The 16209-nt window shown below is 31.8% G+C and overlaps 1 protein-coding gene across 4 annotated transcripts; it reads left to right on the top strand.

Annotated features, from left to right (window-relative positions):
• Nucleotides 1-1792: 1792 nt before the first annotated feature.
• On the top strand, nucleotides 1793-11386 carry LOC130944440 (tetratricopeptide repeat protein SKI3). Of its 4 annotated transcripts, none has more exons than XR_009072045.1 (24): nucleotides 1793-2001; nucleotides 2491-2563; nucleotides 2659-2733; nucleotides 2822-3034; nucleotides 3146-3268; nucleotides 4383-4466; nucleotides 4546-4596; nucleotides 4678-4770; nucleotides 4905-5045; nucleotides 5148-5228; nucleotides 5377-5624; nucleotides 5696-5870; nucleotides 6057-6172; nucleotides 6264-6321; nucleotides 6579-6644; nucleotides 6738-6950; nucleotides 7030-7081; nucleotides 7342-7715; nucleotides 7819-7913; nucleotides 8119-8361; nucleotides 8598-9241; nucleotides 9492-9695; nucleotides 10150-10398; nucleotides 10815-11386. XR_009072045.1 is itself a non-coding variant. In XM_057872768.1 (23 exons), exons 2-23 carry the CDS (start codon nucleotides 2543-2545, stop codon nucleotides 10329-10331), a joined length of 3549 nt encoding a protein of 1182 aa, XP_057728751.1. In that variant the 5' UTR covers nucleotides 1793-2001; nucleotides 2491-2542; the 3' UTR covers nucleotides 10332-10807. The 4 variants fall into 4 exon arrangements, 2 of the variants coding, with proteins under 2 accessions (XP_057728751.1, XP_057728749.1); XR_009072046.1 differs by having other exon boundaries at nucleotides 10883-11385; XM_057872768.1 differs by lacking the exon at nucleotides 10815-11386 and having other exon boundaries at nucleotides 5699-5870; nucleotides 10150-10807.
• Nucleotides 11387-16209: the final 4823 nt, after the last annotated feature.

Below are 16209 nucleotides of genomic sequence, written 5' to 3'. Positions count from 1 at the left end.
TCTTCGTGACTGTCTTCCCCCTCAGAGTTCTAACGACTTTTGGACATGGTGGACTGCATCAACAGAGATACTTAACCCGTTGAAGAATGCTGACCGTAATCCTCAATTGCTTGCCATCATTTGCTGGAACTGCTGGAAAGCTCGCAACCAGTTGATTTTTGAAGGTTCTACTTCTATGCCGTCTGCCATTCTAGCAAGCTCTGTCAAATTGCTCCGTGAAATCCAAAGAACTCCCAGTTTAGGTCGTCATCTCCATGAGACAAACTCTTAGGTGCATTCAATTTGATTTATCATTATTTCTTCTTTAAGATTTTTCTTCGTTTTTCGACCACGCACCGTTGGATAAATATCTTCAGTGTAGTGTTTTTGGGAAATTCCCACCTTTTATTATGCTGTCCTGCTTTTAGACATTTTTGTATTTTATTTTTTAATAATTAATGAAATATAACCTATTATCTAAAAAAAAAATGAAATATTGTTGTTGGCCTTTCGCTTCCTTGGAGAATGGTTAAAGAGAGATACCTCTTCCCCTCTCGAAGAAATTTGTTGTATAGGCAACAAAAAGATGACACATAGGATGGAGCATCATACATATGTTACATGTGGTACATGATAAGAATTCTCCTGTTTATTTAAAAAAGATTTAATAATTCTGTTATTAGTATTTATATTTTTGATAAATTTATTATTAAATTCTTATACTTAAAAAAGCTTTCAATTAAGCTTCTATATCATTTTTAATTTTGTAATTTAATTTTTATCATGTAAAATTAATTAAAGTTAATAGAATATTTTTTTAAAAAAATATGTAATAAAAAATCTAATTAAATCTTTAATTATGAATACTTTTAATTTATAAAAAAATTCTATTAATTTTAATATTTTTTATAAAAAAAATTAATTATAAAATTAAAAATAATATAAAAATTTAATTAAAAGTTTTTTAAGTATAAAAATTTAATTATAAATTTGATGTAATTATAATTACTCATATATTTGTTTTTAGATCAAAATTCTTTAAAGTGAAAAAGTTATTAAAATAATAAAATAAAAAATTAATCATTTTTAAACTAAAATAATAGAACTCACATTTTATAAAAATTACAAAATTAATAATGATTAATCATTTATCTTATTATTTTATTATTATTATTTTTATTTTAGATGATCTAAATTCTTTGTTTTTACGTAGAGTAATTTGAAAACTAATTGATTTTGATAAATTTAAAAGAACAATTTGATTTAGTAAACTTTAAGAGATTAATTTTGATTAACAAAAAAAAAATTTTCATTTTCATGATAGCATTTGTATTTTAGATATATTTCAATCTTTTTTTATATAAAGTATTAGATTTTAAATACTTAAATTTATAAAAAAAATAAATAAATTTTTGATTTTTGGATGATTGAATATGTGATTCAATAAAAAAATTAAATGTGACTCCTGTTATAATGATCTGGTTGATAATTTGATATGATGTACACGAAAGAAAATTTTTAAAATACGACAAATAAAAATAAGAATCAATATGTCTAAATTTTGAAAAAGTTAGAAATTTAAGTATATTTTTAAATTCTCAACACCAAAAGATTAAAAATTAATTTATCTTTTCTCTAAATTTATTTATTAAAAAATATTTAAAAATCAATAAAATTTATTATTTGTAGTCAATATTTTTTATTATTAATTTATTATTTATTAACAAAATATTAAAAAATCATCCTAATTTATTATTTTTCACCATTCGCTATTAATATTTAAAAAACTTTCCCATTTGTTATTACGTATACTGTTCTATAAAATATTTATTTTATTTATATAAAAAAAAATCCGTGTTAGGGTTCAGCTGTAACAAACACCTTCTGCGGTTCTGCCACCACCTCAGCTTCCATAACTGCAATATCACCGGCCAACGGCCACCATATCGCCGTCGACCATCGCCACGGGCTCAGCTCTAGTTGTGGTAACTAGACAACGTCTCATCTTTCCCCTGAATACTGGTAACTAAGAGCTTTGTCCCTCTCTTCTGCTTCTGTAAGAAAAAAAAATTAAAGGAAAAAAAGAAAAAGAAAAGAGAAGGCTCTCATTCTGAGCGTACTTTCGAGTAACATGGCTTTCTTAAAGCTTTTCGAGTACATTCATTTAGTAATTTCTGTTGCCATGCCTGCTAAATTTTTGGTTTGGTCTGTGCAAAATAATTGCTTGGAAAAAAAAGGCTATTTTATTTTTGCTGGTTTTATAAGATGAATTGAATTGTTCAGAATTGAAGTTTTAGTCTAGGATTTGTTTGTTTTTAAGTAAATAAGGAAAAAAAATGAAATGATTGGACTTGAGTGAAGTGCTGCTATTCAAATTCAAACAATGAAATGGGGGGAAATCATTCAACAGTAGAAGGAAAACCCCTTAAAACATTATAGTTTTTGCTGGTTCAATATGTTTTAGAGTCTTAATTTCTAATTCAAGACATGAGGACATTGTTGGTGAACCAGATATTGACAAACCAAACCAAGTGACAATTTTCGAGTCTTCTGGCAAGCTCCTATGGAATCTCAAACACATAATGTGGGTTCCTTGCTTTTCTGTTTCTGTGATTCTTTCATTAATCTCTTTGTCCCTGTTTATTCATTTTTTTGACCATTTTCCTTATCTTCCCATAGGAGGAACAAGGTGTAGAACATCTCTTCAGACGCTTGCAGGATTTCCCAGACGATGCGTCGCTGCATTTTGATATTGTATGCATTCTTTCTTGATTTCCCACCCTACCTATTATTCATTTGTTCATTTTCAAGTCATTCATAAATATGTGATGCGATGATTTAGGGCTTATTCTTATGGGAAAAAGGAGGAGAAGCGAATGGATCCACAGAAAAAGCGGCTGAACATTTCATTGAATCAGCCAAATTGAACCCCAAGAATGGAGAACCTTTCAAATATCTTGGTCATTATTATGGCCGCATTTCCATTGATACTCAGAGAGCCCTTAAGTGTTATCAGCGAGCTGTTGCTCTCAATCCTGATGATTCTGATTCTGGGGTAAGCTTAGTAGTTCCTCATGTGTTCCTTTTTAGCGATACTGAAAGTAATAATTTAGCTTTTGAATGGCATAACAATGACGGCATTTTGTAATTTCGTTTTTTGCTTCAGGAAGCTCTTTGCAATTTACTATACCAAGGAGGAAAGGATAGTTTGGAGGCAGCAGTATGTCGTGAAGCTTCTGAAAAGTCACCAAGGGCCTTTTGGGCATTCCGTAGATTGGGTTTCCTGCAGGTTTGCTCTCTCGATTTTGTTTGCTCTTCTAATGTATTGTTTATCAAGGCAGAATCACTCTTCTATATATTCTTGCATTCATTACACCCTTATGGATCACACTTAAACCCTGTCATTGTGCTGAAACATTGTTACATTTTCCTAGTTAAACTACGATTGAGAGTTTTGCAAAGGACATAGTGTAGTGATAGAAAATGAAAGAAAATTCTCTGTATTCATGGTTTGGCGATTGGATAGAGACTAGGATCATATCATGGGTTGGGAAGTTTGTTGTTGGCTGAACAGTAAGAATGCTTGGGTCTCAGAAATCTTGTGTCTAAGAACATGGCTTGCGGTGATTTTCTGTAGAGCTTCATTTATCGTGCCATCACATTGTCAAGATTAAATATGGCTTGGACAAGAATGGTTAGGAGTTAGGACACTATTTCTGCAGCCCATGTTATTCATTCTAGCTCCTTGAACTTCATTTCTTGAGGAAATAGTACATTTTCTTCCCCTATTACTCTAGTGCTCTATTGCATACTGTACCCATCCAAACATCCTCCTTCATTAACATTTGCCACATTAAATATCGATAAGCCTATGTAGAAGTTTGAAACTCCTTCTAAAGTCAAATCCCTTATTTGGCAACTGTGCTCAACCGAATTACTTATGGCACTTTGCAGTTTCGAAGGCCACCTAAGGTTATGTTATGTGTGGAGCAAATTATCACATCTGTTTTTCATTGTCTTATGGCTTTTGTTTTATTGTTCTAAAATGGAAAACTATATTTGGCATCTTTAGTCAGTATTGGGTGTGTCTTGCAATTTCAGATTAGTTTTTCTTGACTAGGTTTGCTGGTTTTGAGAATAGGAAAAGACTCGAAATCTGTGACAATGTGCACTATATGCCACGTCTTATCCTCCCATCTTTCCTTTTATTATTCTTCTCTCCATCTTAATGTTTTTTTCCTTCTATGTATAAGAACATTTAATACATCAGAGAGCTTAAGCTGAAGTAGAGAGTATAGACTACATTCTGCAATTTCATTTCAATCTGGATCGTCTAGTTTAATATTGAAATTTCTTCAAGTCTTGACACCTGCCATTATGAATATTTTTTCATAATTTAACAGGTTCATCAGAAGAAATGGTCCGAAGCTGTTCAGAATCTTCAACATGCCATACGAGGCTATCCTACATGTGCTGAACTGTGGGAAGTAATTTCACTTCCCTTCTCTTCTTTTGGACTACCATTTTCATTGTTCTTTCCTTAATAGGTATCTAAAACTTTTTCAGGCTTTGGGCCTTGCTTATCAGCGATTGGGCAGGTATACTGCAGCCATAAAGGTACCTTCTGTTTGGGTTCCTCTTAAATCTTCTGGATGATTAATTCCTCAACCACCAACTTACTTTTGAATTCTCCATCAGTCTTATGGCCGTGCCATCGAGTTAGATGATAAGATGGTCTTTGCTTTGGTTGAAAGCGGAAATATCTCATTGACACTTGGTTCATTTAGGAAGGTACTCTTCGATAATAATGAATTCTATTTTCTTGCAAATCCTTTCATGAATTTTTGGAAGCTGTTCGACCACATCCAATTGTTTATATTCTATAACTGTTTGTGAAATTGTCTTTGGGTTTTTCTACATGAAAGGGAGTTGAACAATTTCGACAAGCTTTGGAGATTTCATCACAATGTGTGCCTGCACAATATGGGCTTGCTTTGGGGCTGCTTTGTTTAGCAAAAGATTGCATGAACCTGGGAGCATTTAAGTGGGGGGCTTCTTTATTAGAGGTTTGTTTTATAGAAATTGTTTGGATGCTGTGGCATTCGTTTTTAAGTTCAAATAAAATCTTCCATTTCAACAACTTTTAGTAACCGTTGAATTGACTGCAGGAAGCATCTGAGGTTGCAAGAGCAAGTGCTTATTCTGTTAGGAATGTCTCATGTATTTGGAAACTATATGCTGATGTTCAGGTATCATTTGTTTTGTTAGTATTAAAAGGATTTCTTTGTTTTCAAGATTTTATATTTTCAGGCATATGTTGGTGTCATGGCATGGACGTGGATCTTCTTCTCTGGTAATATTATTATTCAATGATGTTCTATTTTTGGTTTGTGGTAGCTTGCATATGCAAGATGTTATCCTTGGATTGAGGAGGTCCAAGAATTGGAAGCTAATAAGGAAGCTTTCAGTGCTTCCATCATTTCTTGGAGGAGAACCTGTCTTTCGGCGGCAAGACTTGCTAGGTTTTCGTATCAACGAGCCTTGCACTTGTGTCCATGGCAAGCAAACATTTATGCAGATATTGCTGTAACTTCAGATCTTATTACCTCATTGGACAAGGATTATGAACGAGACTTAGATGCATGGTAATCTATTTAGTATGATTACTTATACAGTATTTTTTATTGTTCTACTCCTCTCAACTTTATTGTTTTAGTAGGCAGCTGCCAGAGAAAATGTGTGTGGGAGCTTTGCTGCTTGAAGGTGACAATTATGAGTTTTGGGTGACATTGGGATGTTTGTCTGATCAAAATGCACTAAATCAACATGCTCTAATCAGAGGATTGCAGTTGAATGTATCTCTAGCTGTTGCTTGGGGATATCTTGGGAAGGTACTCTCATCTGTCATTTACTAATAAGAGATAGTCCAGTGTGGTAACTGTTCACTGTATGCATTTACTATTTTTTTTTGGAATACAGTGTGTTGAATATCAAATGCTATCCCCAGCATATCATCAAGTTCTGTGTGCAAATAGTTCAGCTAGTCCATAATTTACTTCTACTTTTTTTTTTGGCAGCTTTATAGTAAAATGAGCAAAAAGAAATTGGCACGGCAAATGTTTGATCGTGCTAGAAGTATTGATCCTAGCCTTGCTTTGCCATGGGCAAGCATGTCAGCTGATTGTTGTGTGAGGTAAAATATTTTCATTTAGCTGTAAATGGTAGTTTTACCTATGTCTATTAATTTACTGGCTTTCTAAGCTATATGCTCCTTTCTAATGTAGGGAGTCTGCTCCCGATGAGGCGTTTGAGAGCTGTTCCCAAGCAGTGCAGATGATGCCTGTAATTTACTAATCTCTGCCATTAACATTGAGTGTGTTGGGATTTTAGTTTATACTTGGTCACTGTTGCGATTCGGTGTTTATTTTCATCATTTTGGTATCTGGTCTTACATACCCCCGCTTGGGGGGGGGGGGGGGGGAGCTCCTGTCAATACTTGTTTTGCAGTTTATTGGACATTAATCTAGTCAAAAAAATTTCTTTGTTGTGTTTAATTTCTTATTATTTTCTTTAAAATGATGGTTATTATTATTTTGCAGTTAGCTGAATTCCAAATTGGTCTCACTAAGCTTGCTATGCTGAGTGGCCATCTTTCATCTACACAGGTTAGATATATGGTAGATGGGCAGTTTTCTATGGTGATCACTCATTTTTTTTCTGTGATTTGTTCATGTAAATGATGAATGTAATTGTTGCAGGTTTTTGGAGCTATTCAGCAAGCTGTGCAGCGTTCTCCTCACTATCCTGAATCACATAATTTACATGGTCTGGTTTGTGAGTCTCGAAAAGATTACAGTTCTGCTGCTATTTCTTACAGGATAGCCCTCCATGCCATTAGCATTGCCTCGTTAGATAATCAAAACTCACAGATAAAAGATGTATCAATTAATTTGGCGAGATCACTTTGTAAGGTACCTACACTACAGATCTCCAGTATTATCTTTTCCAAATAATGTTGCGATGTTTGCTAACTCATACTATTTGATACAGGCTGGGAATGCTGTTGATGCTATACAGGAATGTGAAAATTTGAGGAAAGAAGGTTCACTTCGTATTTCACAATTGATCTCTTTTTAGAGTTCTTCAATTTTTTTTTAAATTTTAAAGTATAAAGAATTTATTATTGTGCTTGAATATTAACTGATTCTTGTTTGCTATAAGTTATCTAAACTTCCTTCTGTTTATAAAACTCATGTGAATTGCCTCATGTAAAGGCATTTTTCCTGTTGTGACTGGTCTTGCTTGGAAAGATATTTCAATTTTTCTTTTCTGTTTACACTGTTGCATTTTATCTTGTTTAAGGAATGCTTGACTTCGAAGTTTTTCAAGTATATGCAATCTCGTTGTGGCAACTTGGTAAAAATGATTTAGCACTCTCAATAGTCAGAAGTCTTGCAGCAAGTGTTTCTTCTATGGAAAAGACAGCCATGGAAATCTCCGTTAGTTTCATTTTTAGATTATTATACTACATCAGTGGACTAGATGCAGTCATAACCAACATTATGAAAATGCCAAAGGAGCTTATTCAAAGTTCAAAAGTTAATTTTGTTATGTCTGCTATCGATGCTCTTGATGGACACAATCGTCTTGGATTTCTTGTCTCAAGGAACCTATATTTTCTCAACGATCATGATGAAATTGACAGGGTGCACTTTCTAATAGCACTTGGTAAACTGGTATCTTCCTACCCTCAGACTTCCCTCTTTCCTCAACCCCCATTCCCAAATCAATTTGCTGCATAAAGATGAAAGGGACAATGGTTTGGTATGGTTTTGACAGGTGAAAAATGGGCATGATGGCTTCCTTGCAGTTCAGAGTGGAATTGCCTACCTCAGAAGGATTCTGCACATGTTCCCTAACTGTAGTTTGATAAGGTAGTCATTTTTTATTACAGGACGTTGCCTAACATTATTTTGATCTGTTAGGTTACTCAGTGTTAATAGTTGTCCCTGTAGTTGTGCTCAATTTGTTAGATGGACAATTTATAATCTAATGAGTCTTGTTTATAGTTCTTTGCCATTTTTGCTAGCTCTTTCTGAGGCTTGCTGAATTCTTTTGTTGAACATTTCTATGGGAAAGGAACCTTGTTGGCTATCTCTCACTATCTGGTAAAGAGTCGAACAGTTGCCATCTGGCTACAAGGTGTTGTAAACTGGACCATCTTGACCTTTCTGATAAAGAAGGTTTAAAATCAGCTTCTGATATTCATGGTGCTGCAGTAGTTGCCTGCTATGCCAATGGGAACAGCAACCCAAAGTCTACTTTTCAAACTTGTACAAATCAGTGTTCTAGAGGTCCTGCAGCAATCCGATACCTGCAGAGGTAGTAACTTTATTTTTCTTTTGCTTTATGCCTCGTATATTCCCGAAACTCTGGTCCTATCATGTTTTCGAGTTTTAAAATAGTTTTGAATCAAATTTGAGTACAAGCACTTCTAACTTTTCCATTCTTGGGAAAAATCTTAAATCACCACCATTTTGGTGTTCAAAATAACCACATAGTTATTTGTATTGTAAATTGTAAAAAGGAGTAATCTTCTTATGCCTCCAAACTTGCAGATACTTTCATCAGAAACCATGGAATCATGATGCTCGGTACTTGCTTATTCTTACCTATTTCCAGAGGGCACGTGAAGAGAGATTTCCTCATCAGCTGTGTGTTATTCTAAATCGTCTAATATGTGTTGCTCTTTCAAATGAATTTTGTGGAAAGAAAGAAATGTGCTATGAATATAGACAATTTCAACTTCTACTTTGTGCTTCTGAGATCAGTTTACAATGCGGGAATCACATCACCTCTATCTCCCATGCCCAAAAGGCCTCTGTACTCGTGCTTCCTGATAATTATTTGTTCTTTGCCCACCTACTATTGTGCCGTGTATATGCCATAAAAGGTGATCTTTTGAATTGTAAGAAAGAGTATATTCGATGCTTGGAGTTGAGGACAGATTGCCATATTGGTTGGATGTCTCTCAAACTTATGGAATGCCATTATCAATTGCAAATTGATTCAAATGTCATTGATTCGAACTTTGAAGAATGCCTTAAAAAGGGTGCAAATTCATGGAATATGTGGATAGCTGTGTATAACCTGGTGAGGGGTTTGATTTCCTTTCATCAGAAGGATTTAATCTCAGCCGAAGAGCTCATGCGAGAGGCTTGTTCAATGGCAGGTTTTGAAAGCTGCCTTTTTCTATGTCATGGTACGTCTTTGTTATTTCTTGGGGCGTGTCACTTTTCTTTTTTAATTCCTTTTTTTATCTAAAAAAAAAAAAAGCTTTTAGCATCTTTTGTACATAGTATGTTGTTATCATTAAAACACTAGGCAGTTTCTTGAATAATTTAATTTGAATATCAGACCTAGAGGTTGGCACCAAATGGGGTCTAAGTGGGTTCAAGAGGACCTTTTCAATTGATGTCCATGACAACATCTGATATCTTGGTTTTCTATAGGTGCTATCTGCATGGAGCTTGCCAGGCAGTATGGCGGTTCGATGCTCCTATCATGGGCTGTTGATAGTCTTAACAGATTTCATGAGCTTTTGCCAATCTCTTTGCCTCTTGCCTCCTTATTGGTTGCTCAAGCAGAAGGAAGCCTCGGTGCAAAAGACAAATGGGACAGAAGCATTCGCCTTGAATGGTATTCCTGGCCATCAGGTTTGCTTTCTGCGCTTTATGTGAAAACTAAAGTTTTGAGGATTGAATTATGGAGAAATAAATACTTGGTTGCTTGCGTCCAAAATTTGCACCACTGATTGGCTCAACTTGTTCAAATAGGTCAAATTGCTTATATTTTGATAAGGGTCTCAAAATAGAATATAGTGACGTGAGACTCTCTATCTTTTGGGTTTGGGTGGACAAAAAATTCGACAATTTTATCCTTGTGCAAGAGACACTTTTTTGTCTCTTTCCAAACATGTTTGTGTTTTCCAATGTGTTTGTATTTCTATCACAAGGCAGTTATAGAACAAATGACTAATATTGAGAGGTTGAGTTAGGATGTATATAATGCTTGATTCCTTGCCAATTAATAGAATCTCAATATCATCTACATTAATTTAACGCTACATTTTTCATAGAAGTATCTAATTTCTGCTACGGTTTTCCTCAGTAATGAGGCCTGCAGAGCTCTACTTTCAAATGCATTTGGTTGTAAGGCAGTTAAAAGATGGACCCAACGTCACAGGTAGATTAGAGTCCTCTCATAGTGCTTGGAGATGGGTAATTCGGGCAATTCACATGAACCCTTCTTGCATGAGATATTGGAAGGTCTTACAGAAGCTTATGGAGTAGAAATGTAGAATTGAAGTCATTTCACCATCCAGTTCAGTTCTTAACTATAGCCACTTTCACTGTTTAGGTACGCATTACTTTTCCGGTGGCCATTTTGTACTGTTTGTATATTTCCTAATTTATTTGGATATTGTAAATAGGTTCTACATGCTATATTCTAATGAGGAAATTGATTGCATTGGGCCTTAAGATTTTCTTAATTAACTTATGATGGCTTTTACTTTGTGTAATTGTGTTCGTTTATTATTTTTATTAACTGCCGAAAGAGAGCTCCAAATTAAATTTAGGGTTCATGTTATACATCTGAAGATTATGTTTTACTATAAAAAAAAGTAATTCTTTTACTATACATACGGTCATTTCGGTTGAGGATTAGGATTTCAACATGAGGAATGTTAGAGGGCTAACAAAATTTATTGTTTTTGGATAGCAGCTGATTAATAATTTTTAAAAGTACGAGCTAAAAGTATGTTGTATTGCTAGACTAACGAAATTGGGTTGATGACTTAAAAACAATAAACTCTATGGGCCTTTGAGCTTTTCTCATCCAGCGAAATCGAACCAGCCAGCAAAGTGTGATGGCCATCTATAGGTCTTGTGTTTCTCTATGGGCGCTATGGCCTATGCATCAGCCGGTTTTGGAAATTATCCATTCTACAAAAAAGATCGTCAATTTTCTAAAGACTTTTCTGACCCTAGAAAAAAGTACACACTACACTGAAGACTTCGGAGTTTAGCTCGAGTTTTGAGTGTGATGATAGTAGCACTTTATGAAGTAGAGAGTGTTGCTTGTAAGTTGTAACCAAGAAATCTAGTACAATTGGTATTGTTTTCAAGGTGTTTAAATAGTATGTTCTGGGTTCAATTATTGGTGACAATGTGTATAATAGATTTTGTAGTCAGTTTTGTAATCATTGAAAAGTGAATTTCGACAGGATTAAATATTTATTGTTGGCTTTTGACCGGTGGATATTTGGAGGTTAGCCTCTATTGACAAAAGAAAGTGAAATGTGTGGCTATTTATATTCATCTAATCTTATACACTACGTTAAACACATCTCTTGGAGGTAATGATGAATACACATTATTTACAAAATTAAGTACACGATATTTCTCAGAAGTGATACATAGTCTTAATTATTAGGTAAAAAAATAATAACAAAAATGATCACACAGAGATATACGATTTTATACGGATAAACTGTGTACAATAAAGTGTATTCTTAGCATGAGAGTTGGCAAACAAGTCCATATATTTACGCGTGAAACGGTGAATGGCAACACTGTATGGTACAGCTGAGCTTGGCATTATGTTATGTACAATGGATGTATGATTTGGTGAAGAACAAGTGTGCACTTTGCACTTTTTGGGCATGGTAGTCTCGTATAGCTTTAAGTCATGAGATTGAGACCTGCACTCATCATTGCTATCAATGCCACATTCAGTAAGTGGGGAACTAGAAAGGGGAAAAGGATAACAAAAAAAAAATTGGGGATAAATTGTGTTATTTATATGCATTTTCTTTTCATTAATTCAATGTGAAATTCACATAAATTAATTTTCTATAAGAAAGAAAATTGATGTAATTTAGGTGTCTGTGGTGGCAGTAGCTTTTTGCAACATGTGTTATTTATATTCATTCTTTTTTCTTTTTTAAAAAAATAAATTAATTTATTCTCCTTTTTCATTAAATTCAATGTGAAATCCACAGAAATTAAATTGGTGTAATGCACTAATATTAGTCATTGAAGGATTTACGTGATAGCAGTAGTTTTTTGCAACTAGTGAAAAGCATGAAGGACCAATGAAAAGTTTTTTTGCAATTTTTTAATAACAATATTTATCTTATTATTATTGAGTTATTGTTACTATATCTTTTTCCTTTTTATATTATGACAATAAATTGATGTGAGAAGAAAAATGACATAAAAATTTGTAACCTAAGTTAGGTTAAAATAGACAAGGCAAAGTGGAAACAGGTAACGTGATGTTGATGCATTGCATTGACTTTGAAGAAGCATAGGCGACAAGCGTAGCTACCATGTGTATTTGACCGCAAAGGTTATGGAATTGTTGGTAGTTGCAAACACTACACTCTACTTACTACTCACTTTCGTAACCTTATCACTTTGCTTCTCTCACTAACATTTATGCTTTGTTGTTGCTATCAATTTCAGATCACCTTATTAAATTGTAATTTGTGATCATCACCTACTTATAGATAAAATTCTAAAACATTTAGGGGAATCGAGTATTGTTACTTCTTTTTCTTTTCATCCAAAATACTTGTTTGCCACGATGTATATTTTATTATTTAATGGATGCCTACTTGTCATAAACTCATAATAATAATACTAGTACTTCTTCAGTTTCCTTTTTTTTTTTTTAAATTCACTTATAATTTTTTTATGATCAAATGTTCACTTTGGATATCCTTGAATTAATGGAGGAGAAAGAATAAAATCATAGAGTAATTATTTCTATTAAGAGTAAGTTTATAACTTACTTTTTTTTTATTTTATAACTCTTAACAAATTTTAATAATTGTCTGTAAAGATCTGACTATTCGACCAATCTAAATTGGTTATTTGAAAGATTGATTAATTAGTAACTAACGTAAATTAAAGACGACTAGTTATTATTCATTTGATTTTATATATACTAACGTACTCTAAGTTTTAATTTCATAGCATTATGAGGGTTAATAAAAGTGGGAAAAGTTTGAATCATATTCATCAATCACAATTTATTTACGCTATACAAATGTGAAAATCAATTAGTAACTTTAGATTCATTTGGTTTGTATTCTAAAATATTAGGAACAGAAATACGGAAAATATATTTGATTACAAAGACACGAACTTAATGAAATTCTTCAAACCAAAATATTCTCATTTTTTTACGTCATTTCTAAATTGTCCTTCCTCTATCTCTCTCCCTCTTAATTATTTTAATAAAAATGGTAATTTTGGCAACTTATTTATGCTTTTTGTGTCTTATCATTCTAAGAAAATATAAGACAAACACACGTTTTAAATTCTGTTCTGTCAAATCAAACACACCTTTAATAACTTTACATAGTTTAATTTCACTTAATTAGTTTGTAACTATAGTCATTTAATTATCCAGGTTATTACATCAAGATTTTGATGTAGATTATAGTATGTAAATAAATAGGTAGAAACTTACCTGCATTTATCTTGGTATGTTAGATAATTTGATATATTTAACTAATTATTATTTAATAATTTTAACTAATAATTTTATATGAAAATAATTATACGTGAGTTTTCGTTAAATAAATAAATTATTTACTGTGTATCCCCTGAAGGTGTGGTTATCATCACTATCACTCAATCAAATGATAATAAACCATTCATTTTGACAACTATATATACCCTAAAAGTAAAGAAATTTGTATTTTAAATTTGTCATGGATTCCACTAAATACACATCTCTTTACTTTTAATTTGGTATAGTTAGTTATTGATATGATTAATGATCAAAATGAATTGTTTATATATAGCAATCTTGGTAGGGCCGGTTCTCTCGTCAATTTCTTATTTGATGACATTTACACCTGAATAAACAAAAATGATGAAAACTGTACTTCTTGAGGGAAAAAATAATCGTAAATATTATATCTGAAAATTTATGATGATCACATGTTATCTATAATTTCTTTAATTAAAAGAAGCACATAGTAATACCTAATAAATTCGATAATATTAAAGAGATAAAAAAATTTAAATTCATCTTATTTAATATTTATTAATTATCGTGACAATTAATAAATATTAAATAAGATAAGTTTAGACTATTTTAACTGATTTTTTTGTTTTTTAAATATTATTATAATAAATTAGAGTTGAAAAAAAAAAGTACTACTACTTCTGATTAAAAACAATGGTCTAATTATAAAATAAAATTTACCCTGTTTTAATAAAAATAAATATCTTCTAAAAAAAATGCACATACTTGAAAATATTGTTTTCAGCGCCACTATTGTATGCTTGACAATTTGTGTATGTTTGACGATGATTTGATGGACACATGCAAATAATTTATGAATTGTAAGTTTCCTCAAACAGAATATATATTATTTGACTCTAATTTCATTGAGAAAAAAGAATTATTACGGGCTTCAATGCTTAAAGAAAAGAAGGGATATTAATGTTGCGGCCATCGTTGTTGGTGGCCACGTTTTCCACTCTGCGTTTTTAGGTTCATCACATCACATCATAACCCTAAACCAATTAACAACAACATCATTCATTCTGATAGCGATACATCATTGCCTTTTATTAGTCGTCGCAATAGTTCTAAATATATAAATTAGTGGTTAATATATTTAAATCAATTTCTATAAATACTAAAAAGTAATATTATATTGATTATTATATATTTATATATTTTAACAACATACTCGCCATCAAAATCAGTAAATATAAATTTTTAAATGTTTCTAAAACATTAGTATTCCAATAATTTTAATCGTTAATTAAAATTAACGATTAAAAATATTGAAAATCGGTATTCTAAGAATATTTTAAATTCTTTCTATAAATTTAACTAATAAGGTGTTATTTTTGCAAAATTTATTATTATTGAAATATTATCCTTTTGAATTTAATTATTCAAATATCACATTTTTGCTAAGGTAATAACTAATTTATTATTTCTTTTTTAATTATGATTAATTATTAAAATATAGAAAGAGTGGCATTTGAATAATTAATTTTAAAAAAGTGACACTTTAGTATTAAATTTTTAAATAATAAAATCAGAAAAATAATACTTGAAGAAGAGAAAATGAAACTAATTAATTAATCAGTTTTTGTAGGATGATCATGATGAACAACATTTATAGGAAAGATATCAGCATTCAATTTTTTCAAACTTAGCCGATATTTTGGGCTTTAATTATTTGTTTTGAGTTATTCCTTACCTGCTTATTAGCAATTCGCCAATTCCATGTTAACTTTTTTAAAAAAAAAAGTAGGGAACTGAATTATATCTATTGAATTTTATTAAATTATACAAATAAAGTGATGTGATATATCTCAGAAATTTACTTTATCAAACTAGTGACATTATTAACACCATACATTTACTCTATGCTTTTTTTCCTATTGGTGTGTAACCAATAATATTACTTATTATCAAAATGAGTAATAATATTCAATTTGGATGCACACGGAAACAATCGAAGATGCATTGCTATCCATTAAATTAAAACAAGCCAACCCTTCCATCCCTTTCTCAAGAATCCCCTCTGTTAGATTCCTTCTTTCTTTTTCTTTTTCTTTTCTTTATTAAGTTAAATCAGTGTGCACCAAATAGGAAAAATAATGAAGTATATTATTGGCCATAATATTAAAAACCTTTTGTGTCCAATGGCCGATGAGAACTAGGAATGACGTTGCCACATTATAAACAAAAGGTTTTCTCACATTTACAAGTACACTATAATTTATAGCAAAGTTTCACAGTACACTAATTAGGTCATATATAATTAATAGACTGCTTAATTTGGAGGAGAAAAAATGAAATGATACTACAATAAAACATACAAACAAAATTAAATTATGCTCCTATATCATTTTTTCTAATTTATCATATTTTAATAATGTTTAAATTAAGTCATTAACAAATAAAAATATTTATTTTAGATTCATCCGTATGTATGTAGATAACTATGTATGTAATGAACCCCACAAGTTTTGAGTGAATAATTTGGTAGTTAGACATATTTGTATGTAGATAACTATGTATGCAGTGGATTTTACAAGTCTTATTACTGAATAATTCGACAGTTAGATATATCTGTATGTAGATAACTATGTATATAGTGGATCCCACAAGTCTTATAACTGA

The sequence above is a fragment of the Arachis stenosperma genome, chromosome 8, assembly GCF_014773155.1.
Source record: "Arachis stenosperma cultivar V10309 chromosome 8, arast.V10309.gnm1.PFL2, whole genome shotgun sequence".
NCBI lineage: Eukaryota > Viridiplantae > Streptophyta > Magnoliopsida > Fabales > Fabaceae > Arachis > Arachis stenosperma.
Note: the sequence above shows the minus strand (reverse complement) of the source record. Positions and strands in the feature narration are given on the sequence as shown.